Genomic DNA, 24847 nt, shown 5'->3' on the forward strand with positions numbered 1-24847 from the left:
TGTCTATATTTCATCAACTTGCGCCCCACATATTTTTTAATTTAATAAAATAAAATAAAATAAAAATAATATTAGCAAAGTGTAATTATTATTAATAATTTTACTGATCTATTAATCATTTTTGTCTGATATCTAAAAATCTATTACATATAATTATGTGTTCCAAACGTATAATTTTTTAATTCTAATATAATTATGCATTATGTACTAGATAATTAATATTAAATTTGATTTGAATAATTTATCTTTAAATTGAATGTTATTTTCAATGGATTACCTAGAAAAGGATAGAACAAGGATTCTTCTCTCTCATGCTTCAACTGTATTACAAGATTTACGATATTCCTTCAACTTCCGTGGTTTAAGCGAACCTGTCAACGCTTCGTAGAGCACTCTCTCAAGAGAGGAAAGGGGAATTTTTGGTACGAGCACCACATGGCAGAACATGATGATTGTCTTGAAGGGAACGTAATTTATGTATTTCTATGCACAACGCGTTGCTATTTAAAGCGCTATCGTATTTTTCATTAACGGCCCTTTTTTTTAGCTCTGTGCACAATTCTTTTCAGTCGTTATTTCCCTTTTCTTCGACTTTTCCTATTCGCTTCAAAGTCTAACACTTTACACTGCATCATTATCATAAATATTCTATTTCCTATAAAATGAAAGAAGTTAGCATCAAAGGTTGAAGTACATATTAACATATTTATAACTCCTAACGTAATACATATATTTTCAGAAGCTTTAACTTTGTTTTTTAATTAACAAGCTTCCTTTTCTTAAAACGCTTCTTTTTTTTGACGGAACTTGTTAACTGCATACATGGAACGCTTTAGGTAACGATCCATTGAACATAGGAATGTTTATAATCGTTGTAATTTATGAATAATACTGCCTCAATAATAGCACGTACGATTTTGTATAGTGATTGATACAAGACGGTTATATTTAAAATTCGTAGCGTAACGGTACGTGTGTTTCATCCGCTTTTTCCATAAACATATCCGTGTAGCTTACAACTTCCGTGAATAAAAATTTTTGCACTTCCGCTCGAACACGTCGGAGAATTGCGAAATTTTTAGGCGAAAAAAGAAAATAATCGTTTCTTTACATTTTCGTTTACACGCGTTCTTAAAAATTGCTTAATACAAAGGCGACAATAAACAGGAAGTGGGTGCTTCCGAACATATATTAAGAACGTAAAATCGTTTACTGGAGTATTTGAACGTCAAGATCTACAGACATGAATTTCGATACGGTAATCTCCATTTTCATCGCTCTTTTGATCGCTACTTTAAAATGTAATTGTAACTGTATCAAGGATAGAGTTGAAATAGTAACGTACGGTGAACCTTGCGTTGAAACACGACAATTACCAATAAAAATTGAGGTAGAATTTTATATATCGTACGTAATTATACATATAGAAGCACCTAATTCTGTTTAATAATTGACCTTAAATAATTACAGGGTCCCAAACCACCGCGACAAGAAGAAAAGATACCAGTATCATTGAATTTTAAAGTTATTTCGGACATGTTCGTAGAACCACGTCGGATCGAATACCCAATTGAGATAGACACCTCATGTAGTACTCGATCACAATCGGAAAGAACTATCATGACAGATCTTCTACGTGGAAAAACTTATACGTACAATACTTATGTTCCTCCTGCTTCTTATGAGCAACCTGAACAGAAAATTTATAATTATGACGTTGAAGTTCCGATCTCTATAAAAGAGTAAATATTATAATAACTTAATTACAATAGAATCTTCATTTCCTGGATTAATCTTATTTTTCTGTTGTTTTAGAAACATGGACGAATATCAAGAGAAACGTGTCCAACGATTGAAAGGCCTCACGTCTCGGATTGATCGGATATTGGTTCCTGCTTGCGAAGTTTTGCCACCACCGTCATCACCGCAGTGTTAGAATAGAGTATTTTTAAATTCTGTAAACAGTGGTATGGGAAAATAAAATGATATTCAAAATAAAAGTGCAACTTAATTAAGAGATTAATCTTATCCTATCTTTTTCCCATTTGGCGGATCATCATTGTTTATCATTGTTTAACGTTTAAAGTGACAATTCAACGCGTAGAGTCAATAAGTAAATAACGAATACGTGCCATTTCATAAATTCTTCTTCAACCTATCTAGATGATTAAAGACAATTAAAATAAGGAAGATCATACTCTCCATCGACGCTATCTTAACGAGTTTGATTCTTATCGATGAATTATCTCATCTGTTGCCCAAATTTCGCACGACCTGCGTGCCGTTTTCTAAAATCATGTATCAAACTTGCGAGTATATTAAGCTGTCCGGGATGGTCAACGTTAACGAGTTCTTCTCGATCGAAAAGATGAAGAACATGAATCTTCTTAGTTTTCTCTTCTCAGTAGTACTATGTACTGCTATCATAGTTCTCGCGAAAGAAGATCAAAATGAAACAAAAGTATCTAGTGAAAAATTACAACTCTCTTCGGTTGAGTCTAGTCGGAATGATCTTCCTAAAGTTCTACAAGTTTTACAGTTTTCTACAACTGTGACGGATCAAGTGACAGAAAAAATATCGGTAATCCTTCGTTTACTTCTATTCGCAGCTAATTTTGACGGTGTATCAATTCATTATTTCGTTCTTCTGTTCTATTGTCACAGGAGTCCGTAATTGAGAAATTACCGACAACTACGGATATTAACAATGAGGCTACGCAGGAAGATTCGGCGACAACCGAAGAAATGGAAGACATCAACCAGGTAAATTTGTAATTAATTATTTCATTACCTCCAGGGCCGGCCGTAAAAAGGGCCCCTTCGCATATATAAGATAAAAAATAGTACCTGAAATAAAATTTGACGCAATTCTTAGACGCAAAATCGTTTTATGGGGGCCCTGAACCTTGGGGAGACCTAGGCGGTCGCCTAGTCTGCCTAGGCTCAGGGCCGACCCTAATTACCTCCAAATTACCTAATTACCTTGAACAAATTTACTAAAAAAAAATTGAATTTGCCCAGAATGTCACAACTGAAGCGAGCATCCTGCCGAAACGTCATGCGGTTACTTCAGTACCTGAAGTACTGTCGGAAAGTGAAGTGACTATTGAACAATCGTACTTGGCTCCAATGACGTTGGATCAGCTGGATAGTTATTCCTGCATCGAAGAGGCTTCAACCTTTGGCCATAACGAAGCACCTGGTGTCCTGATCCACGAAGTTATCTGTGAATTACGGAAACTCTGGCATTACATAGTAATCGCTGCTCAAAATTTGAAGACTGAATTTCAAATAGAATTACCAATCGAAACGGAAGAAGCCATCATCTTGTTGAATGATCTTCTAATGGACGGAGCTATAATCGACACCATAGAACAAGGTATATTACAGCTGGAAGTATTTTTAGAAAATCCGGAGAATCTGAACAGTTTAATCGACATCATTGAAAAATGCGTACCAATGTCGCACATTCAAGAAACTGCGACTAGATTGAGGATCGTTGTTGCAAATTTCTTCGTTCATCTGCAAGGTATGGTTATTTATCTCGAGCCTCACCAAAGTATACATAATTATATCGAACTCTTCAGCGGATTCCATGAGAAAATATGCACTGCAATAGAAAACATATTAGGTTTCTTTGGTATAAAACTAGAAGCGGAAGTGAAGTTAGTATCAGAATTTATTTCAACGGTGAGATTGATATTGATGAAATTTTCACCCGAAAAAGCCTTCGAAGAAAACTTAGATATCTTAAAGGAATTTGTCGATATTCTGTCTAAAATTTATGAAAAACTCCAGGTTTCTGAATCTTCAGAATCTATCATTGAGAAAGTGCATACAGGGATTTCCACTTATATCTCAACTTCCATCCCAGAGAATTTTAATGTTCCTGTTGTACATTTCGTGCTACCAGACAAGAGTGTTGCTACTATATCGTATATCTGGCAATTAATCGATGAAACTTCTACAGATTCTGTAACAATTTCATCGAATTACGATGAAACACCAATTTCTAAGATAGATATTATATCAAATGTTCTCGAGGCAGAAGTGAAATTCGTCTCAGACCTGTTTGCATGCGTGAAATTACTGTTCGAAGAACTTTATTCTGGACATACTTTCGAACAACACTTAAAAATTTTAAAGGAGTGCATCGATAAATTCGTAGAGATTTATAAAGAATACAATGAAATGGATTGTTCGATATCTATAATTGAAAAGATAGAATCATTGATTTCTACTTTTGTTTCAACTCTATTTACACAAGATTTTGAACTTCCCGTTTTACATTTCAACTCACCAGACGGAAGTGCTGCTGTTTTAAAGTGCGCCTGGCAAGTAACGACTGAAACCCCAATTGTTAAAGAAGATGTAAAAATTGATGAAACAAAATTGTTACCAGGAAATATTGTACAAGATACAACTTCATTCAAGTCATCAGTCTCGATACAAAATGCTGACATTTCGACACCAATTCCAACAAATAAGCCTTCGGTATTGCCTTTAACGGTTGTTATCGCATCAGAGAATGTTCCATTAAGCTCTCCAATTGATCTCCCAAATGTTCCATCGCTTTCAAAGGAAAGTGCTTACAGTATTGTTGAAAAAGATTCGTCGCCGAAATTGCCCGCTGCAATTATTCAACCATTAGCTTCTACTACGAAGTTACAGACACCTAATTATGGATCGTCAAATACAATTAGTTCTTCTGCCTCAACTGTAAGCGCAATTAGGCTACCTACCAATCATAGTCCAATTGAAGATAAGCCTTCCCAATATAAAATAACCGGAAGTCCTCAAGAAGATAATACAAAATATTCTATAGAATCTTCTTCTTTGACTGTGAACAACAATGTTCCATCTTCTTCGCCGAAAGTGCAAGTAAATACTGAAACTGTATCTTTATCAACTTCTTTACCTTTAGCAAACAAAAATTCTTCTCCGTTGGGAACAAAGATTCGAAATGTGCAACAACCGCCACTTTCTCTATCTTTCCCTGGAAAGCCAGTTGATTCATTAACGAACAGTCCACAAATTCGTCTATCTCCTGTAAACCCAACTGATTCATTGATCAACAGTCCTCCAATTCTCCCATCTTCTCCTGAAAAATCTGCTGATTTCTTAGACTTCGTTCCATCACTTTTTCCATTTTCTCCTGTAAACCCACTTGATCTTCCAAGTGTTAGTCCACCAATTCCTCCATCTTCTCCTGTAAACCCAATTGATCTCCCAAGTGTTAATCCACCAATTCCTACATCTTCTCCAGTAAAATCAGTTGAGTTTTCAATTACCAGTCCACCAATCCCTTCATCTTCTCCTGTAAACCCAGTTGATCTTCCAAGTGTTAATCCACCAATTCCTCCATTTTCTCCTGTAAACCCAATTGATCTCCCAAATGTTAATCCATCAATTCTTCCATCTTCTCTTATAAACCCAACTGATCTCTCAAGTGTTAATCCACCAATTCCTCCATCTCCTCCAGTAAAATCAGTTGAGTTTTCAATTACCAGTCCACCAATCCCTTCTTCTTCTGTAAACCCAATTGATCCCTTAAGTATCAATCCACCAGTTACTTCATTCTCTCTTGGCAACCTAGGTGATCTCTCAGGTAATAATTCGCCAATTCCTTCACCTCCTGAAGAGCCATCTGATTTATCAAACAGCCCACAAATTTTCTCATCTCTTGCAAAACCAGCTGAACTCTCAACAAACGGTTCACCAATTTCTTCAGTTCCTCTTGAAGAACCAACTGATCTATCAGATAATTCACCAATCTTTACAGCTCCTCTGAGACCTGCTGTACTTTCAAGTAACAGTCCACCAATTCCTCCATATCCTTTCGGAAGACCAGCTGAACTTTCAAGTAACAGCCCATCAATTCCTCCATATCCTTTTGGAGGCCCAGTTGATTTCTCAGAAAACAATCCACCAATTCCTCCATATCCTTCTGAAATACCAGTTGATCTATCAATTAATAATCCACCAACTTTCCTACCCTCTCCTGGAAGACCAACTGATCTCTCGTTCAACAATCCACCGGCCCCCTCATACTATCCTGGAAAATCACCACCAGATTACTCAAATTACCCACCAGTTTACTTAACTTCTCATGGAGAATCTTCTCCTTCTGTACTGTTTCCTGGCGAACACGAGCCGGATGTTGTAAAGAACTACAACAAAGTTTTCAGTCCCTTAACTCCTCCTGGTTATTTCATACCAGCCTCAGACATCATTCCAAATTTGCCACGTTATCAACCACTTTCCAATTCTTACCCTGATAATCTGGAATCTGCAGGCGCATTTTTCAAAAGTCTTTATTCTTACCTTCAATATGGTAATCCTGCTGTAGCACCACCACCAAAAGTGTCCAACAAAATTTCCGAACTTCTCAGACGCGGTTTCCTCCATCTTTACCCGTGACGACGGTAAATCCTAACATTTGCGGTACATCTGTATTCTTACCCTCTACGTCGGCTTTCAATATCATTTTAGGTAATACCATTTTATCAGCCGATGATTTAATTGTTAGGTGTCAAAGAATGTTTCAAAAAATGAAAATAAAAAAGGGTTCAAGATTTACAGGATGACCTGTGAATGAAAGACTAATTGCCAATCAATTACCCATCTTGTAATTCGTGAACTCTTTTTTGTTTAATACTCTGTATATTGTCGCTATATATTATAATCGTTAACAATGTAAAATGTATTTATTGTATATTAAATTATAACTATATTTATGTAATTGTATAACTATACGTACGGTTAAGATTATTTATTTGTATTTATAAATAAAAAATGTAATTTATTGAAAGACTACGAATGATTACTCATCCTTAATCCGCTGACAATGCGAATTAAAAAATTTTATTCGCCACGATCGCGATTATGAAATTAAAAGCTTGCGAATTGCAATTTTACGACAGACATTAGCCCAGAACGAAGACCATCATTACAGTGATATAGACAATCGTTTGCAGTATTTCAGTTTTCAGAATTTAGTTTATCTGTCAATTAGATTCAAGAAAATTGAGTCTTGTGAATTAGCTACTTGTGAAAATTACGATTGACAACAATTATACGATATCCTTACATGAATCAGCCAAGAATGAAGGCCAACATTCTATTGTACTTTATGATTCTGTTGTTACTTCTTGAAAATTTGGTTTGTACAACGGAATCAGCCAGTTCCGAAGAGTCAATAGAAATTCCACCAAGGAGTCATCTCCAAAAAATAAAGGTCGAGACATCTCCTTTGAATTTCATCAGAGGAATTTTACGCAAGTTTCTGAACTTTTAAATCAGAAGGAAGTTGCTTAAAACCTAAGAATCAAAGAGTAAATACTATACAATAATTTATCATCGTTTAAAACTTGAATCAATCGATAAGAAAAATTAGAATTCTTTGGAAAGAATCATGTCTAAGCGTGCACGTGCCACAAGGATGAGCCTCGAATATATCTAAACAGCTCAGAGAACAAAGATACGGGAATTACATAATTTCCGGTAAAACAAAGATAATCTACTATACAAAAAAAATGCTATTCGTGATGCAACACACAATAATTAGTCGCAACAAAAGCGACTGTTCAAGTAACCGAGTAATTCATTTTTACTTCGGTATAAAGAAGTGCCAGACGCTGCTCGACCAGCGATAGAGAAACTGAAAGTAACCGAGAGGCATAGGGGCCCAAGTGTTTATTAGTGTGATCTTTGATCTTAATTCGTTTTATCGCAGTAGCTACTCCTCACACGAGACTTAGTAAAGCAGTTTGCCGTCGTCTTCCTTACTGAAACTATCATTATTTGGCTGCACTTCAGACAAAACCAACGACCAAAATCATGTCTCGATTCTTTTTCTTCGCTGTTCTTTTGGCCTGCGTATTCTGCGTGCTGCAGGTAAATACAAATACATTAAATAATTAAATTTAAGCTTAAACTTAATTCGGTATTGTTATTTTACAAATTTTAACATAAGAAGAAGTTACAGTGTTTAAATTCTAAGACAATACCTTTTAATTCTAAAGTATTTTACACTGTAAAGTGTTCGTTAAAACAGTTTACAATGCATCCATTGGCAACAGAGAAGAAAGTGGAGCAGAAAAGTTAAACTATAAGTTGTGTTTTCCATGTTATTCAGGCCGTTCCTGTACCAGACGATCCCCAGCAACCTGCAACAAACGATTTAGATAATTTAGCGGCGGAAGCGAAGAAAGTGCTCGATGGGGCCAAAGATTTACTTGCAAATGTAGACCTATCCGAAACTATGCAATCAGCGAAAGCGTATCTTGGCCAAGCAGGGGAGAATATTCGTAAAGAACTAGAGAAGATGACCGAGAAAGTTCAAGGATAATTTATTTAATGTACACACGATAAAGCTTGTAATTTTTAATATGATCTTTTGGGCTATTTTTAATGGATTTATTATGAAATTATGTTTAGAATATGTACATGTATTGAAAACAATATCAACTTTGACCCGAGCACCAAGATAAAAAAGAATTCGTTATAATATAAATTATGCGTATTTTGATGTATCAGTGATTCATAGTTATGTAATGTATCTGCTTTGCTGAAATATTCTGACAATAAAATTGTACGTGCACACGATGTATCTGTTTTCGATCCTTTTATCGTTTAAATAATTCCAGAAGTTTAAGAAAAAAAATGAATTTATAATTAATTAGCATCTAATCATAAATAAATTCCACGGTTGCATTACTTATACAACATAACGATAAATGAGCTTCCGTGAAATCCCCCACTGAAACCATGTAAAACATAAATCATAATATGTAGGAAAACGGATAATCTCTATAAAAATTGACAATCTAAATAAAATTGCCACTGATTAACACAAATAATATGCATAATTGGAGAGTGAAACGAAGAAGGAGCGAAACGTAGCGTGAAAATCGGGTGAAAGCGTATCAATACAGAACTAATAAATATACATAGTAGAATCAAAATGGTCATGGGTCAAGGCTTCTATTGACAAGCACATGTAAAGATAAGCAGCTGTACCATGTGGACTCTGAAGAAGAGATTTCATAGAATCAACAAACTGCATCCGGATAAATTTTTCCAGAGGACCTTGTTCCTTTGACGTAGCTTCCTACAACTATCTTTTATTTACTAATGAATTTCAATGATCAATAACATTACTAGATAACTTCCTACTTACTGAATCAGAGATCTAACTTTATTTTTTATAAATAACTGATTACAAGATTTCAAACCTGACTTTCCTTGTCTTTCCTTTCACTTTTTCGAAAATAAAATTAATAAAATCAAAGGAGGAAGTGACCTGTTGGGAAAAATAAATTTGTTTATTACTTAAAATCTACAGACAATAGAATATCAATAATAAAAATGAAGAATAAAGGAACTACATTATACAAGAAAACTTATTGATTACCTTTTGAATATGATCAAGAATTTGACAAATCTGTATTTAAATCGTGTGACGTTGTTCTGGTCTGAGAAATAATAACCCAAAATTGATAATAATTGTAGCATCTTTCGCCTTGAACTTTAACTCAACCGTATCAAACTAAAATCAATTAACGCGCATTAATTATTTTCGAAAATATAAAAATGTATTAGCAAGTGAGACGAAAAAAAAAATGGTAAAAATATAAGAAACATACAAATAGTACCTAATCGTCCATACATGGGTTGATAGAAATTTAAAATAAAAGTAACAGGAATTCGACGTAAAATTCTTCGAGTTATGTTTCCGAAGCGTTTAAAACGGGAGGCGAAAATCACGGACTCATTGCCGTCCAGACGAGATAGTGGACACTGGTGCCCTCGTGCACCCTCGATAAGGATCGCCTATAAAAGTAGTAGCTTGTAGCGGCTCGAACCATCAGTCACTTTCTAGTTGTATCACAGTGAATTTCCTAGAAATAAAATCAAAATGAAGAGCATTCTCGCGATCATCTTAGCCGTTGCGCTAATGTCAGAAGCTAAAGTTGCACCGGGAAGCACGAATTCTCAAGGAACGCCAGAACTTCAATTGAGCGACCTAATCAGCCAGGCTCAAGCAAACATCAACGCCTTAGCGAAACAGATCCAAGAACAGTTGAATATACCCGACCAGGAAACCATTGTCAAAACGGTCAAGGAACAAAGCACCAACTTCGTCCACAATATTCAAGATTACATGAAGAACGTTACCGAAGAGGTAAGAAACTTTCTAGAATTACTTAAACCGCTAATGTTTTCTATCTTATGATATTACGTAATTAATTTTCAAACAACGATACCCGGATCGACCTCCAGGACGTATGCAACGATACTTTGACTAATAAATTAAATAAATATAAAATTTAATTCGATACAATAAATTTTTATAATTTCTAATCAAATTTAATCATCTAAAAACATTCATTTCTATTGAGATAGCAATATATATAGTAGCTGAGATAAAATATGCAAAATTAGGCGCTTAAAGAGTTTCATATGTTAAAAACTAATATCTACAGGAAATTAGAATTTTTATAACGTCTAAAAATAGATTCGAAAAAAGAAAGATGCGCGCCAAACGATTAAGTAGATTCAAAACAGTTGCGATATGTAAAAGAAGAGATCGATCGATTTTGTACGTCTTTCCAGGTGAAAAATAAGAGTCCAGAGCTGGAACGAGCATTGAACGATGTTAAAGCAAAGCTGAATAAGGTCGTCGAAGATATCAACAGCGGAATACCGAATGCTCAGCAACAGGTGAACGAATTACAGGCCAAATTCCAACAAGGTGTTCAAACCGTGCTGAAGGAAACCGATACCGCCGCAAAATCTCTGAGCCAACAATCTGAAAAAATTCAAGAAGACTTTGCTAAGTTTACGAAACAAGCGGTCGACATTGCTGTGCAAGCAACACAGAATCTAAATAATCAACTTCAACAAGCCGCGGCTCAGAAGCACTGAATAAATTGTAACTATTAATTGCGTAAAGAGACGAAAAGAAAAACAAAAATTTTTCAAAAAGTATTTCCTTACGATTCCATTATAGCCGTATCATGACCTATTTTTGTTTTTAGATTTCATATTATATATTTATAAATTAAATACGTTTTATAAATTACCTTATCAATAATAAAATCTCTCAAGGATTAATCTATCGTCTTATAATAACATTGGAACAACTTTCATGGTACCATTAATCAGGGCCGGTCCTGAAATTTTGGAAGTCCGAAAAAGGGGCGCTTCACATATATGACATAAAGGAAAGTACCTGAAATAAAATTTAATTTAGATTTGCATTTACATCAATTAATATTCAAATCGTCTTATGGGGGCCCTAGGCGGCCGCCTAGTCTGCCTAGGCCCAGGGACGGCCCTGCCGTTAATCGTTATGAAGCAATGCTTTGTTTGTCAAACAAATTACTCAATTATTAAGAATATTTCACTCCTGAAAATATATTATACAATATGTCAGTTTTTATTTCGTGTCAGCATATATCTTCTGCACGAAAAGCATTTATCGAAGATACATATGTTTATCGAGAGTCTTATAAGCGTTAAATACTTTCCAGACATTTAATTAAGTAGCTGATCGTTCAGAACATCGCGATCCAATTTTTCTTTCATTTTTAATAGTTTCCAGTTTCAAAACGTAAAGACATCGAGTAAATAGAGAGAAAACGGTGACCCGGAAATATTATTTAAAACTTCGCTGAAAGCTCGCGATATAAAAATTCCCATAATTTACATGTAATTTAAACGCAAACGTTTATTGTAAAGAAATGAAAATATTGTGGCTATTACTTTTCGTGACATGGATGGTAAGTAATCTAAAGTGTATGGCTATTTTGAAGACATATCGTTATTGAATTTTTTGCTAGATGATAACGATGGAAACTGACGAAATATTTGCTAAGGAACAAAAAGGTATCTTGAAGGAACTTTCGAACGCTATATCGAACAAAGTCGATCGATCTAACAGAGAGAAACAAATAAACAAAGGATTTGAATGGATACTTCAATGTGTAAACGTACTAGGACAAGTGGACAATTTCATTTCCGACAGAACGAAGAACATCGTTCACAAATTACACATAATTTATAACGACAATAATGAAGATACGTACAGAAATCTGAATTAATTGAAATGATATTTGTTGAAATTAAAAATAAGTTTTTATAAAAAAAAGAATGTTACTGCGATACCTTATTGTTATACTACATTTTACAATGAATTCACTAAGAAATAAAACATCTTTTTAAAATCAAAAAACGTTTCAATTGATTTACAAACTTACCTATCCTTAAATACACATTATTATACCCGTCAGGTCTTGCAATTTAAATATAATATAGTTTACAAGGTATACATTGTTGAATTATTTTTGAAAACAAATTCGCTCGGACATTGAACGATATAAAGGGCCACGATTAAAGATGCATTTCCATTAGAAAATAAAGCGGAAGCAACGGTGAAAATAGGTCCTTTGGCGGGGAATTGCGGATGATCTTTACCAGAATCTCTAATAATTTTTCACTAGGTGGCGACTCTATCCGACAGTCACCGGGATCAGGTTGATCGGGCGACTTGTGCTAAGTTTTATCCTTTACCACATGTTGATTAATTAAATAGAAATATAATATCGTGGCCAAAATCATTATTTCGGGCTACCGTTGTTCGTTTCTTAACTCCGGCAACGCAAAGTTCCATATAGGTAATTTCCTGCGTAAACGGAACGGAGTTACGTCACGCATTAGCAAGATATCGTGTGTCGGAGCAGACCGTGTTCCCCCGTACGTCTCCTCGAATACAAAGTGTTCCTGCTTTCTTTGCTTGAACTCGCGTGTCTGTCAAAACTCGAAAGTCACGCGCGCACTAGACTTTCTCAAACGAATGTTTCAGATAATCGTAGCATTGACGCATAACCTATAAACGATCGTGACTGCGAAAAGTGATCGTGAATGTTGATAGTTGTTACGGCCAGTACGGCCTCCTGTCAGTCGTTTCGGGGGTCGAAAGAGATTTGAAAATTAAAGCCTCTGCTCTGTAACGACTAGTTCTTGAGAATAAAAGGAAACGAATCTTTAATATTTCCCTAAATTGGGACGTTTCGATCGAAGAATTTTTTTGACGTTGAGCAGTCACCGGGAAATTAGTCAAAATTCCGGTCCCCACTAAAAAACGAGAAGGTCCGCAACAAACCGGCGGCAGAAATCCACCAACCACTGGCGAAGAATCCTCGTCGGGTGGCAAAATGAATAGCAAAAGAAAGAATCGCTCTAATACTAACAGGTACTATTTTCCAATATTTTTCATTTCTTTCTTTTAAATTCTCTCCTTTTCCCTTTCATTTCATTTCATAATTATTCGTTTCAAATGTATTTACAAATATTTTTTCATTTCCAGATCACCACGTGCCCGTGGTCCACAAGAAAGATGTGTTGCTGCTGAAGGTGTATATAATAATGCTCATTTCATGCATGCAATAACCAGTCATGTTGGCAACATTGTACAGGTATTACAAACATATATATAGATGGTAAAGAGGAAGTTACATTGCTATTTAAATTTAATATGTTCTTTTAAACATTTATTTATCAACACAAATGTGTTATATAAACCATAATAAATATTTGTTAATCATCTTTTTATTACCCTGTAACGCGTGTTATAGTTCATTTCTTTTATTACAGATTCAAACATTAAATGGTTCTGTATATGAGGGTATTTTTCGTACCTTCTCCAGTCAATTTGATGTTGTACTAGAAATGGCGCATCGGGTAGAAGGTTCAGGAAAAATAAGCGTAGAAAGTGTAGTAGAAAAATTAATTTTTAAACCGCAAGACATTATCACTATGTCTGCTAAGGATGTTGATCTAGATTATGCTATACGTGACACATTCAGAACAGATACTGTTATTAGCAAATACAATGGTTTAATCGGTGAGAAAGAATTGGAACCTTGGGATGCCCCTCCAGCTACCATGAATGGAGATGATTTAGAATTAGATGGTACTACTGTAAGTATTTCAATTATGTAAGAATACAGAAACAAGATTAAGTATGTAAATGATATATTTCAATGCATACATATGTATATAAACTGAACTTTAGAATGGATGGGATGCTAATGAAATGTTTCGTAAAAACGAACAAAAGTACGGAGTTCAAACGACATATGACTCGAGTTTGACTGCCTACACTTTGCCACTTCAAAGAAAAGATACAAAAGATTATAAAGAACAAGAACAGAAGGCTGCAGAGATAGCTAACGAAATAGAATCACAACCAAATCATAAAGCAAGATTAGAGCTTGAAAATGGTGATGAAGAGGAAAGATTTGCAGCTGTGGTGCAGTTTTTTTTTTTTCTTGCTATTATCATTATTCTGTAACAAAGTGTGAAGTTAGCTATCCTCTATTAATTACAAACAATTTTAGGTGAGACCAAATGAAGGTAAATATATTCCACCTCCACTGAAGAAGAAAAATGGGAATAGCGGAAAAATGATGAGATCTAGCGAACCTCCACCTTCACCAGGACCAGCAACCACTAATAAAAATGTTTTCAATCAACAACCTCCGTCCAATGTAAATGTAAACATTCCTCCGTCATCCAATCTTCCCATCGGAATGCAAAATGCTCATCCTTCGGTACAACATCCGGTATCCATAAATCTGGGATTGCCACCTAGTGGAGTAGTAGTTACGTACAATAATCCTCCGCCACCATTTGTACCGTCATCGGCAACACAACCACCACCGCCACAAGGTATTGAAGAATAATACTTATATTGTTGTTCATTAAGAAATAAGCTCCGAAATAATACATGAATTCATATTTATAGTTCCTGTGATGCAGCAAACACAACCGCAATCGCAACCTGCTCCTGCTGTACCGCAAGTAGCTTTTCAACCACAACAACAGCAGGTACCTTCATCTAAAATAAATACAGAAAAGCGTGAACGTCCTGGCAGACAGCAGGTGTATCAAGCTGATAAAGCACCACCGGCACCATTTCCCCAAACAAATGTTACCTCTTCTCATCAACAACAGCAACAACAACCATCGCATCAACAGCATAACCAATTACAGCAACAAAATTCGGTTGAAGGACAACGCTGCGAGATAGTTTCGCATAAATCAGATCATAGAAAGGTAATATTTTGCTGTTGATTACATTTTGAAGCATTATATTTAAGAAATAATTGTACGAAATACACGTATTGTAAAAGGTTCCAACACCGCGTAGCAGAGAAGAGCAACATTCAGAACTACGGCAGTTTGCTTCAGATTTTAAGTTAGCAGAAACACCTACGCAAGAAACTCCACCCGTTACAAGAAAACACCAACATCAGCAAGATTCTCATTCTTCGCCTCAAATTAATCAGTCACATCATCAATCACCTCATTCACACACTACACCACAGCAGCCACCACAGCAGTCACAACAACAGCAACAACACTCAAATCCACAGCAACAGCAGCAGCAACAACAACAACAACAGCAACAGCATCAAAATCAACCAGTTCAGGAGGAACCTGTAGTTACAAGCAAACCACCACCAGGCCCGTTATCTGTACGGCCCACGAGTCCTTCCCAGCCACAGCAACAACAACAGCAACAACAGACACCTACAAGCACACCTACTGCATCACAAGCTTCGCAAGAACCTGCTGTTGATAAAATTACAACGGCTTTCAAAAAATCAACTTTAAATCCAAATGCTAAAGAATTTAATCCAAATACTAAACCGTTCACACCGGTAAGCTACCAAGTATCCAGATAAAAGATATAAATGACAATTGCATAGTAAATTATAACATAAATTATAAAAATGTTTTTAGCGATCACCGAGTACACCAACACCAAGCAGACCGCATACTCCGCAAACTCCACAATACACTGGAGCAACAATGCCTGCTACGGTAGTTATGCCAGCGTATGTAATGACTAGCCAACCGCCTACTGCATTCAGTCAACCACAAGCTCAACCTATGACAAGGTTCCGGAAGGGTCAGTATCTAGGTATCCGCGTCTTATTTCCAATTCTCTATTTACTAACACACGTATTATAATATGGTCTTAAAAAGACCGATTATTGTTTTTTCCCTAAATCGTGTTTTACTACGATCATTTCAGTACCAGTGATGCACGCGCAACATCGCACGCAAGATATTGCTTCTCAAATGCAAGTGGTAGCGGCAACTGGACAGCCATTAATGGCACCAGCTCCTTTACATCCACCATTCCAGGTGCCTTATCCTGGCCAACCGGCATATCAACAGATGGTACGCATGGTTCAGGCACCACCACCACCGCCGCCGCATATGGCTACACCTTATCATCATCATGACTCACCAGGACCACAGGCTCCTGGTATTCAGTACATGGGTCCACATACACATCAACATCCACACGTTGCTCAACAACCACCAAGCCAAACTCCCTCACCAGCAAATCCTAATCAATCCCATACACCGGGAACTTACAATCCTCCTGGTACTCCACAGCCTTCCTATCCTCCACCTCCTCCTCAAGGCCATGCTCCGAGTTATCCAATAATGTGTCCTATAATTCCTCCTCATATACCAATACCACCGCAGCACATGCAATACCTACCGCCGCAACCACCTCCGGGAGCGCAGCAAACTATACCAGTGATTTTGCCGCACAATCAGTAGCTGCTATCAAAAATGGATGATGGACGAAAGAACTACTAGTATTCTGCAGAGGTAGAATAAGGTTTACAAATCCAAGTTACTTTCATATCGTTAAGCACTTGAAATTTTCCTTTAATCCTCGTAACATTACATCAGTATATCTGTAAACAGACGTAAAAAGTTATCTCCTTATTTTCACATTGAATATCGTATTTTCATAATAGCAGAGAATATCATTCCAGATAAAGTAACAAATTTTTTAATATAATCCAACAACCTTTACAAACAGAAGATTATAATCGTGTCAAGTGCTGATTATCTTGAAAGTGACTTTTTTTCTAGGTGGGTTAATTAACTATAGAAAACCCACGATGATATTTAGTCCCTCAAATTATACTTGAATTTTATTCAACACATAAATTACCACCATGGAAAAACATAAGTTATCGATTTAATTTAAATGCAATAAAATACAGTTTTTTTTAAAATTGATTTATAGTAACGTGTGAAATGAATTGGCAATAATGATAAATTACAGAAATGAAAAAGCGAGGGACAATGGCTATTAAAAGCTGCAAAAAGTATTCGAATTAAACAAAAAATTTCACATTTCAGTATCGTGTAGTTTGCACTACTTTGTAAACATTTATTAAGCCAGAATCCAACCATTTCAAAGTTGGTGCAGAGTGCTATGCTACAAGCTGATGAAATGTCGGCCTTTAAAGATTCGAGTACTCAAAACTGAAAAAAAAAAATCATGAACATCGCGCGAATAAAAATCCTTTTTTTTTACACGAAATGATTATTGGAATGATGTAAAAAAATAGAACATATAACATATTTTTCTGCCCGCGCTTTCATACTTGATATTTCACTGCGGTGAACAAGAAGCACAGAAACAGATCAATATAACTTCTAACTTTAATTAAAATTGCATTTTATTATGCAAAGTTGAACGACACAACGGCAAAACAATTGAGATAAAATTTCAAATTTCGCAATTTGTTGACGATAAATTTTGTTACGAGATGCTAATACATCAAGTCTTCGAAACAACCAATGAATTGAATTAAAAAAAAAATGTATAAGAAAGAACGGGTCCGACGAGGTACGTCGTTTAAAACGATTCGCTAATTGTCGTGACAGAAAAGCATCTGTCTATGAAAGAGGTACAAATATTCAAAATTGTATTATTTTTAGTTGGTAGTTAAAAACACAAATCTCCGATATTAACACGATATATGTATGTGCGTACATATATTGCATAAATCAAACAGGTAATAACTTATTTAAAAAAAAAAAAAATCGTAACAATAGGAATCATTGCTTCAATTATATCTTATTTTTAAATTCTCATCTTAGCATTAAAATATTTTGAAACTGTATATTACTTGATTTACGTAGATACCGTATAATCTATGTATCTTTTTAAACGAATTTATTTTTCTTACAAATAATATATGTTATAAATTAAAAGAAGTAGACATACAAAGAGTCAAAGAAATGTAGAACTAAAAATGACAGAAATATTTTATTGTCCGAGATAGATCACGAAGAATTCATTATATCAAATACTCAAAACTGTTAATGAGATAATTCTGTTGATTGTGTACCTCTTATGTATAAATGAAATACTATCAGATGCTGTGACATTGAAAAAGACAAGTTGAATTACGGCCTTAGACCTAGTCGTGTATATAAGAGAAATGAAGGCAAGGACGATCCTTATTTGAGAGATAGTTGAGTGTGTGGCATCGTTAGACACAAATTTTATATCGAAGAGATTTAAAAAAAACATCAAAATAAAGTCAATGCGTTAAAAGCCAATTTGTATGATATTTTATTAATCACTCTCGACTCATAAGATTATCCTGCGTATCCAATTTATACCTATGCTATTATTCGTTCAACGAGAGATCATACCTGTTTCGCGCGGTTTAGGGAAGCCCTCTACTTTTGCTTCTAACTTCCTGACACTTCGCGGTCGTATACACGGTAGACAAAAATATATGAATAAAGGGAACAAGTGATAACGTCGGAGGCCGAAGAATATATATACTGAATATAAGACCACTGGGTACGATGCTCGGTGCCAAAACCCGGCGCATGACAAGTACGATCTCTGAAGTATTGATAATTAAGGTGATGCAAGCGTCGAGGCTGAACTCCGAATTCCGCATCGGTAAAACAGACCATGTTTGATCGAAAATTTAAGCTGAACAGAAATTGATTTAAGCGCCACCTGAATTATTGCATCCAACTGACGGTATGCTACACTACGTTACCTTTCGCAAATACCTAAATGACACATATATGCTATATGTATAAGCACCGGCAGTACTCGTCGATGACGTAGTATAGCATGCTGTTAGTTGATAGGGTTGATAGCATGCGATAATTGAGGTGGCGCTTAAATCAGTTTCTGTTCGGCCTAATTTTCGATGAAACGTTGACTGTTTTACCGACGCGGAATTCGAAGTTCGGCCTCGACGCTCGTCTAACCTAACCTTATAAACTGAACGCATCACAAAAAAAATACCATACTGAAAACACATTTTTAATATTTTAATTCAAAAAGTGAGGAATGAAGACACAAAAGTGGAATGAACTCGAGGTGCCCTTGAGTGGCCCTGTATTAAAAACTATTGAAGAATTAAAGTTTTCTCATATGACACCTGTACAGGTAAAATATTAAGTATTTTATAAATTTATACAATTTCAAATAATATATGATTTCTTAAAATTATACATAGGCAGCTTCTATACCATTATTATTAAAAGGAAAAGATGTTGCAGCAGAAGCAGTAACAGGCAGTGGAAAAACAATTGCTTTCTTAATTCCTTTATTAGAAATATTACAGGTATTTATGTGTGATTTTTATATATGGATAATCTTTCTTACTCAACATTTGTTCTATATAATTTATTTATATGTAAAACAGAAAAGGAAAGAAAAATGGAAGCCTACAGAAATTGGTGCAGTAATAATTAGTCCTACAAGAGAGCTAGCAGTCCAAATAAATGAAGTTTTACAGAAGTTTTTAAACAATATCCCACATTTGAAACAAGTGTTGCTTGTTGGTGGTGCAACAGTGGCAGAAGACATAGACAAACTTAAAGCAGGGGCAAATATTATTGTAGCAACACCTGGTAGATTAGAAGATATATTGTCTAATTGTAAAAGTATAAACTTAGGAGTATATGTAAAATCTCTGGTAATTGATTTTGAAATATTCAGTATTTTACACTAATATATGTTTTTAACTGAGTTCAAATAATATAACTTGTAGGAAATACTGATATTGGACGAAGCAGATAGATTACTAGATCTAGGTTTTTCTGCTACAATAGATACAATATTAAGTTACTTACCACGTCTCAGAAGAACAGGTTTATTTTCTGCAACTCAAACCAAAGAACTGCAACAACTAATAAGAGCAGGATTGAGAAACCCAGCTTTAATAACTGTTAAAGAAAAAGCAAATATTTCTACACCATCAAACTTAACAAACAGTTATACCATTGTAGATGCACAATATAAACTATCTATAATGATAGACTTTATTCAGAATAAGGGAACTAATTTAAAATATATGATCTTTCTATCTACCTGTGCATGTGTTGATTATTTCAATCATGTTATACAAACGTAAGTTGCATTATAAAGCATGGAACTATAATTTTATAAAAATGAATCTTGTACTTGAATTTTAGATTGTTACCATCAGTTCAAGTATTTGCAATACATGGTAAAATGAAAAATAAACGATATAAAGTATTTAACGAATTTCGACGTATTGAAAATGGAATTTTAATTTGCACAGATGTAATGGCTCGTGGTATTGATATTTCAGAAGTAGATTGGGTATTACAATATGATCCACCATGTTCAGCTAGTAGTTTCGTTCATAGGTAAGTGATACATAATGTATATTAATATGCATAATTTATATAATTTATTTGCTTCCTTCTAGATGCGGTAGAACTGCTAGAATTGGAAATGAAGGAAACGCCTTGCTATTTCTCTTAGAAACAGAGGATGCATATGTACATTTTATCAAAAGAAACCAAAAAGTAGATTTACAAAGAATAGACTTAGAACCATCTTTGACCTCGTACCAAAAATGTTTAAAGTGTATGAGAGACTTACAAAAACATGATCGGCTTCTTTTTGATAAAGCTAACAGAGCATTTGTATCGTATGCGCAAGCTTATAACAAACATGAATGCAATTTAATTCTAAGACTAAAGGATATCGACTTAGGAAAACTTGCAATGGGTTTTGGCTTACTGCGAATGCCTCGAATGCCGGAGCTTAAAGGAAAAACTACAACGTCTTTCAAAGAAGACGAAATCGATATTAATTCAATTGTTTATTCAGATAAGCAAAAAGAAAAAAGTCGTTTAGAGAAATTAAAAGTTTTTCAAGAAAGCGGAATTTGGCCTACAACGTATAAACGTAAACGCAAACAAACTGAATCGTGGTCTGAAGTTAAAAAGAAAAAGTTGGAGAAGCTAGAAAATCGTAAAAAACGGAAAGAAAAAAAGATGAAACAAACAATCACAACGGATGAAAAAAAAAGGCAGAAAAGAAAGTTTGATGAACAAGATATCGAAGAATTAGCGAAAGACATAGCATTGATTAAAAAGTTGAAAAAGAAAAAGGTACCTCTGGTTAACACAATTTTTAAAATTGTAACAGATTCGAATCATTTTTTTTATACTGATTTTCAATTCATAATGTTTAGATTTCCCAAGAAGAATTCGATACAGCGTTTGGAATTGACTGAAGATAACAAATATTGTTATCTAATATGTACAAAACGCTATCCATCTGATAAATAAAAGGTAAACAATGTATATAAAAATATTATAAAGTCTGTTGCTTTATTTTACATAAATTATCATTTATGTAGATAAACAAATATGAAAAGATATCTTTATTGTATTTAAATAATTTTGATACATTAATAAAATATGTTAAGATTTCTTTTATAATTAGACATTTTCGCATGATTTAAAAAATTTATAAAAACATCTGTACAGAATTATTTGTTAAAATAAAAGTATTTGTACATATTAAAAACATTTGATTAAAATTCATTCCTTCATAGGAGAGTATCATCTGCTGAGTATTGCTGCTATAGTGTGTGTATATATGAAATCTTTTTGAAGAGATTTCAATATGTGAGTGTACCCCCCTTACGATTCCAACGAAAAAGAAGGGGGAAATGTAAGTATCGGTCTTTGATGAGCCATAGTAGTGAGTCACGCGTTTGTCCAAGTGTCAAGTAGTCAGAAGATTTTATAGTTCGTTATATTTTTACAATTTTATATAAGAATATAGTTTACAAGCTGAAAGATTAATAAAATATGAGTGATATAGAAACAAATGACCGTCCGAAATGGTTGTTAGAGTTAGAAAATCGAAAGAGAAAGGTAGGTTGTTTCAAATTGTTCCTCAACACCATGTTCCTTGCATTCATTTTATATTTGTTATATTTATTTTTATTCAGCCCCGTCTGGCACACGAAGCTGGAGCAGGAGCACCTTGTGTGACTTGTAAAGCAAAATGTCCAGGCTTAGATCTACATTTTTGGAGGAAAATTTGTAAAAACTGTAAATGTAGTAAAGATGATCATGATGTTCAGGATGATGATTTCCCACAATTTGATTTGTTATTTGGATCTTCAAGAAAGTATAAGAAGAAACCTATTAGTAAGTATCAATGAAGCTAAAATATGATACATGAAATATTTCATTATATACATATGTACTTCTTTTTTTTTAGTATTACATATAAACAATGAAAAAGAACCTACAGAAGAAGCATTTGAATGGATACCACCAGATACAACAAAAGAACTTGTTATTGACTATATGAAAGCCTTACCTGTAGAAAAGTTGCCCATCAAAGGATCAGCTGGTGCAGCTTTGAGAAGACAATTATTACAAAAACAGTTGCCTCTTCATGACATAGATCATAAAGTTTGTGATAAATTGAGCGAAGAAGAAAAGAAACAGTTTGATAAATATTTAGAAAACATAAAAAAATATGTTGGACAAGGAACAGTAACAAAGGTAATTATGATTAAAAATGTATTATTTTATTATATATTAACATATAATATTTGTTATGTCACAGATATTAAGTGCTCGTCCGTTTGATCGGTCGTTAGTAACACCTGTAAATGCAACTGATATGCAACGTTTCAGTCCACAAAATAAGCCCAGTATACAGTCAAATATACCACAACTACGTACACCAAGTAGTTTTACCCCAAAAAATACATATAAGAAAAATCAACCAGAATTCTCTGTTCCTTTAAAAACACTAAGTAGAGGTAGTAATATCAAGAGTACTCCAGCATTTGAAAAATATAATATAATTAATAATGATGGAGAAATTGCAAAATCAGAACCACTTAAAAGTGGACTTTATAACAAAGGCAGTTGCTTAATTAATCATTCAAAGAGTGATAGTAATAATCAAGAGATAAATAAACAAAACTTAATGACTGACAATTTGAAGTCTTCCAATACTGCCACAAATGCAAACATTAATTCTGAAGTTACTTCACCTTCAAATTCATCACAATGTTACAAAGAAGCTTACAGAGATAAATTTAGAAGCCCATCTTCATTTCTATCACATTCAGAACCTATCAATGACAATACTGTGGAAACTATATTAGCAGATGCATTTCTTCCCCCTAGTGCAGTTCATGCTAATGATATAATTGGAAGTACTCTAGACAAAAAAGGTTTAATGTACATCCGAGAAAAACTTACAAATAAATATAGCAGCCAAGAAAATCAAGGGCAGATACCACACAATACCCCTAACTTTACAAGGGATTTAGATTTTGGTAATCCATTGTACAAAAGTAATGATTCTGAATCAAAAAATGTAAATATACTTGCAAACGCCAATGAAGAAATCAATAAAACGCCTATTATTACTACAACAAAAAATCCGCCTGAAATGTTAGCTTTATCACAAGATGGGAGAACAAGAATGGAAAGGACTACTAATGCGCCTTTGTTAACAAAGGCTGAAAAAGAAATAATTAGACCTAGTTCAAAGGCAATGCAATCAAATCTTGTAGATTTTACTGAAACCATTAATCCAGAAAATTCGCCTTTATCAATTTCGTCGCCACAATCGCATTTATCATCGCTTAGTACCGATAATTATCAAGCAAAATTAAATAACATTACAACACCCTCTACTGTTATTCATTCCGAAAAATTACAAAATCAAATATTTCCTCATGATACTGTTGGTATTACGAAACAATCAATGCAAGACTTTTCAAATATGGAACCTTTAAAAAACGTTGTGGAAGAAATAACATCAGACGCTATTAAACCACAAAAGTGCCATAAATGTGAAGAAGCGATACGCGTTGGTGATGTTGCTGTAACTACAGAGAAAGCTAAAAATATAGTATGGCATCCTGGATGTTTTGTTTGTAGCATATGTAATGAATTGTTAGTAGATTTAGTTTACTTTCATTATAAAAACAAATTATACTGCGGCAGGGATTTAGCAACACTTTTAGGAATTCCTAGATGTTTTGCTTGCGACGAGGTAAATATTTTCATTAAAATTCTTAAAACAATTTACATTTTATATTACAATGTTCCTTCCTATATTTTTCAGCTTATTTTTGTACGAGAGTATACCGTAGCAGAAGGCCATAATTACCATGTGAAACACTTTTGTTGCTGGGATTGTGATGTTCCTTTAGCTGGAAAACAGTATATTACAGAGAATGATCGTCCATTGTGCCTTATATGTTATCAAAAAACATATGCGAAAACGTGTAATATGTGCGAGAAAGTAATTGCTGCCGACCAACAAGGTGTTGCTGTAAAAGATTTAAATTTTCATGCAACAGAAACCTGTTTCTGTTGCTACATATGTAAAAAGAATTTACTAAATGGCAGAATTGCAGTTAAGGAGAAAAAGATATTTTGCAGTAAAGAATGCATTACACAATTTCTACATTTGCAAACGTAATGTATTAAATTAGCAAATATTTATATCGTTCTATTGTTCTTTCATAAAAGGTAATACATTATACAGCTTTAACTTTTTGTACATATTGTTAGTATAAAACATATATCAAAACAAACAGCGATTTTATATAATCATGTATACAAAAAATATATTTTTATTAATATCTAAATCTTACTTTAACAAATTACATAT

The 24847-nt window shown here is 34.3% G+C and overlaps 7 protein-coding genes and 1 long non-coding RNA gene across 11 annotated transcripts; 7 read left to right on the plus strand and 1 right to left on the minus strand.

Moving 5' to 3' along the window:
* Positions 1 to 150: 150 nt before the first annotated feature.
* Positions 151 to 2011, plus strand: LOC114870939. The gene is made up of 3 exons (XM_029176230.2): positions 151 to 1390; positions 1471 to 1742; positions 1816 to 2011. The coding sequence occupies exons 1-3, from the start codon at positions 1244 to 1246 to the stop codon at positions 1934 to 1936; spliced, it is 540 nt and encodes a 179-aa protein (XP_029032063.1). The 5' UTR covers positions 151 to 1243; the 3' UTR covers positions 1937 to 2011.
* Positions 2012 to 2155: 144 nt separating this feature from the next.
* On the plus strand, positions 2156 to 8607 carry LOC114883196 (uncharacterized threonine-rich GPI-anchored glycoprotein PJ4664.02-like). The gene is made up of 4 exons (XM_029200758.2): positions 2156 to 2581; positions 2665 to 2763; positions 3022 to 7896; positions 8138 to 8607. Exons 1-3 carry the CDS (start codon positions 2297 to 2299, stop codon positions 6418 to 6420), a joined length of 3783 nt encoding a protein of 1260 aa, XP_029056591.2. The 5' UTR covers positions 2156 to 2296; the 3' UTR covers positions 6421 to 7896; positions 8138 to 8607.
* LOC123988358 lies at positions 8402 to 9765 on the minus strand. 2 transcript variants are annotated; one of them, XR_006829956.1, is made up of 3 exons: positions 9657 to 9765; positions 9416 to 9550; positions 8402 to 9304 (listed from the first exon to the last, which is right to left on the minus strand). It is a non-coding gene; the product is annotated as an uncharacterized LOC123988358 (long non-coding RNA). The 2 variants fall into 2 exon arrangements; XR_006829955.1 differs by having other exon boundaries at positions 9648 to 9765.
* Positions 9766 to 9855: 90 nt separating this feature from the next.
* LOC114870937 lies at positions 9856 to 11070 on the plus strand. The gene is made up of 2 exons (XM_029176228.2): positions 9856 to 10186; positions 10618 to 11070. Exons 1-2 carry the CDS (start codon positions 9920 to 9922, stop codon positions 10927 to 10929), a joined length of 579 nt encoding a protein of 192 aa, XP_029032061.1. The 5' UTR covers positions 9856 to 9919; the 3' UTR covers positions 10930 to 11070.
* Positions 11071 to 11170: 100 nt separating this feature from the next.
* Positions 11171 to 12238, plus strand: LOC114870938. Its single transcript, XM_029176229.2, has 2 exons — positions 11171 to 11786; positions 11847 to 12238. The coding sequence occupies exons 1-2, from the start codon at positions 11748 to 11750 to the stop codon at positions 12105 to 12107; spliced, it is 300 nt and encodes a 99-aa protein (XP_029032062.1). The 5' UTR covers positions 11171 to 11747; the 3' UTR covers positions 12108 to 12238.
* A 240-nt stretch (positions 12239 to 12478) lies between these two features.
* On the plus strand, positions 12479 to 18456 carry LOC114870936 (ataxin-2 homolog). 2 transcript variants are annotated; one of them, XM_029176226.2, is made up of 9 exons: positions 12479 to 13258; positions 13373 to 13481; positions 13660 to 13986; positions 14081 to 14317; positions 14406 to 14736; positions 14813 to 15123; positions 15201 to 15731; positions 15814 to 15994; positions 16109 to 18456. In XM_029176226.2, exons 1-9 carry the CDS (start codon positions 13221 to 13223, stop codon positions 16648 to 16650), a joined length of 2607 nt encoding a protein of 868 aa, XP_029032059.2. In that variant the 5' UTR covers positions 12479 to 13220; the 3' UTR covers positions 16651 to 18456. The 2 variants fall into 2 exon arrangements, with proteins under 2 accessions (XP_029032059.2, XP_029032060.2); XM_029176227.2 differs by having other exon boundaries at positions 15814 to 15982.
* Positions 18457 to 19079: 623 nt separating this feature from the next.
* LOC114870883 (probable ATP-dependent RNA helicase DDX55 homolog) lies at positions 19080 to 21862 on the plus strand. Of its 2 annotated transcripts, XR_003788438.2 has the most exons (8): positions 19080 to 19312; positions 19383 to 19490; positions 19572 to 19844; positions 19920 to 20278; positions 20344 to 20541; positions 20604 to 21294; positions 21378 to 21477; positions 21744 to 21862. XR_003788438.2 is itself a non-coding variant. In XM_029176081.2 (7 exons), exons 1-7 carry the CDS (start codon positions 19214 to 19216, stop codon positions 21417 to 21419), a joined length of 1770 nt encoding a protein of 589 aa, XP_029031914.2. In that variant the 5' UTR covers positions 19080 to 19213; the 3' UTR covers positions 21420 to 21635. The 2 variants fall into 2 exon arrangements, 1 of the variants encoding a protein (XP_029031914.2); XM_029176081.2 differs by lacking the exon at positions 21744 to 21862 and having other exon boundaries at positions 21378 to 21635.
* Positions 21863 to 21886: 24 nt separating this feature from the next.
* Positions 21887 to 24824, plus strand: LOC114870882. The gene is made up of 5 exons (XM_029176080.2): positions 21887 to 22068; positions 22146 to 22347; positions 22421 to 22710; positions 22775 to 24223; positions 24296 to 24824. The coding sequence occupies exons 1-5, from the start codon at positions 22003 to 22005 to the stop codon at positions 24653 to 24655; spliced, it is 2367 nt and encodes a 788-aa protein (XP_029031913.1). The 5' UTR covers positions 21887 to 22002; the 3' UTR covers positions 24656 to 24824.
* Positions 24825 to 24847: the final 23 nt, after the last annotated feature.

Source organism: Osmia bicornis, chromosome 1 (assembly GCF_907164935.1).
Source record: "Osmia bicornis bicornis chromosome 1, iOsmBic2.1, whole genome shotgun sequence".
In the NCBI taxonomy this organism is placed as follows: Eukaryota; Metazoa; Arthropoda; class Insecta; order Hymenoptera; family Megachilidae; genus Osmia; species Osmia bicornis.

Excerpts from the sequence above, each read along its gene's own strand:
- LOC114870936 (XM_029176226.2), top strand. The coding sequence starts at position 13,221 with ATGAATAGCAAAAGAAAGAATCGCTCTAATACTAACAG. Across the intron at positions 13,259-13,372 it reads AATCGCTCTAATACTAACAG|ATCACCACGTGCCCGTGGTC; the intron begins GTACTATTTTCC and ends TTTCATTTCCAG. Across the intron at positions 15,995-16,108 it reads CCGGAAGGGTCAGTATCTAG|TACCAGTGATGCACGCGCAA; the intron begins GTATCCGCGTCT and ends CGATCATTTCAG.
- LOC114870939 (XM_029176230.2), top strand. The coding sequence starts at position 1,244 with ATGAATTTCGATACGGTAATCTCCATTTTCATCGCTCTTTTGATCGCT. Across the intron at positions 1,391-1,470 it reads AATTACCAATAAAAATTGAG|GGTCCCAAACCACCGCGACA; the intron begins GTAGAATTTTAT and ends AAATAATTACAG. Across the intron at positions 1,743-1,815 it reads GTTCCGATCTCTATAAAAGA|AAACATGGACGAATATCAAG; the intron begins GTAAATATTATA and ends CTGTTGTTTTAG.
- LOC114883196 (XM_029200758.2), top strand. The coding sequence starts at position 2,297 with ATGTATCAAACTTGCGAGTATATTAAGCTGTCCGGGATGGTCAACGTT. Across the intron at positions 2,582-2,664 it reads AAGTGACAGAAAAAATATCG|GAGTCCGTAATTGAGAAATT; the intron begins GTAATCCTTCGT and ends CTATTGTCACAG. Across the intron at positions 2,764-3,021 it reads AAATGGAAGACATCAACCAG|AATGTCACAACTGAAGCGAG; the intron begins GTAAATTTGTAA and ends GAATTTGCCCAG.
- LOC114870883 (XM_029176081.2), top strand. The coding sequence starts at position 19,214 with ATGAAGACACAAAAGTGGAATGAACTCGAGGTGCCCTTGAGTGGCCCT. Across the intron at positions 19,313-19,382 it reads CTCATATGACACCTGTACAG|GCAGCTTCTATACCATTATT; the intron begins GTAAAATATTAA and ends AATTATACATAG. Across the intron at positions 19,491-19,571 it reads CTTTATTAGAAATATTACAG|AAAAGGAAAGAAAAATGGAA; the intron begins GTATTTATGTGT and ends TATGTAAAACAG.
- LOC114870938 (XM_029176229.2), top strand. The coding sequence starts at position 11,748 with ATGAAAATATTGTGGCTATTACTTTTCGTGACATGGATG. Across the intron at positions 11,787-11,846 it reads TACTTTTCGTGACATGGATG|ATGATAACGATGGAAACTGA; the intron begins GTAAGTAATCTA and ends ATTTTTTGCTAG.
- LOC114870937 (XM_029176228.2), top strand. The coding sequence starts at position 9,920 with ATGAAGAGCATTCTCGCGATCATCTTAGCCGTTGCGCTAATGTCAGAA. Across the intron at positions 10,187-10,617 it reads TGAAGAACGTTACCGAAGAG|GTGAAAAATAAGAGTCCAGA; the intron begins GTAAGAAACTTT and ends ACGTCTTTCCAG.
- LOC114870882 (XM_029176080.2), top strand. The coding sequence starts at position 22,003 with ATGAGTGATATAGAAACAAATGACCGTCCGAAATGGTTGTTAGAGTTA. Across the intron at positions 22,069-22,145 it reads TAGAAAATCGAAAGAGAAAG|CCCCGTCTGGCACACGAAGC; the intron begins GTAGGTTGTTTC and ends ATTTTTATTCAG. Across the intron at positions 22,711-22,774 it reads GACAAGGAACAGTAACAAAG|ATATTAAGTGCTCGTCCGTT; the intron begins GTAATTATGATT and ends GTTATGTCACAG.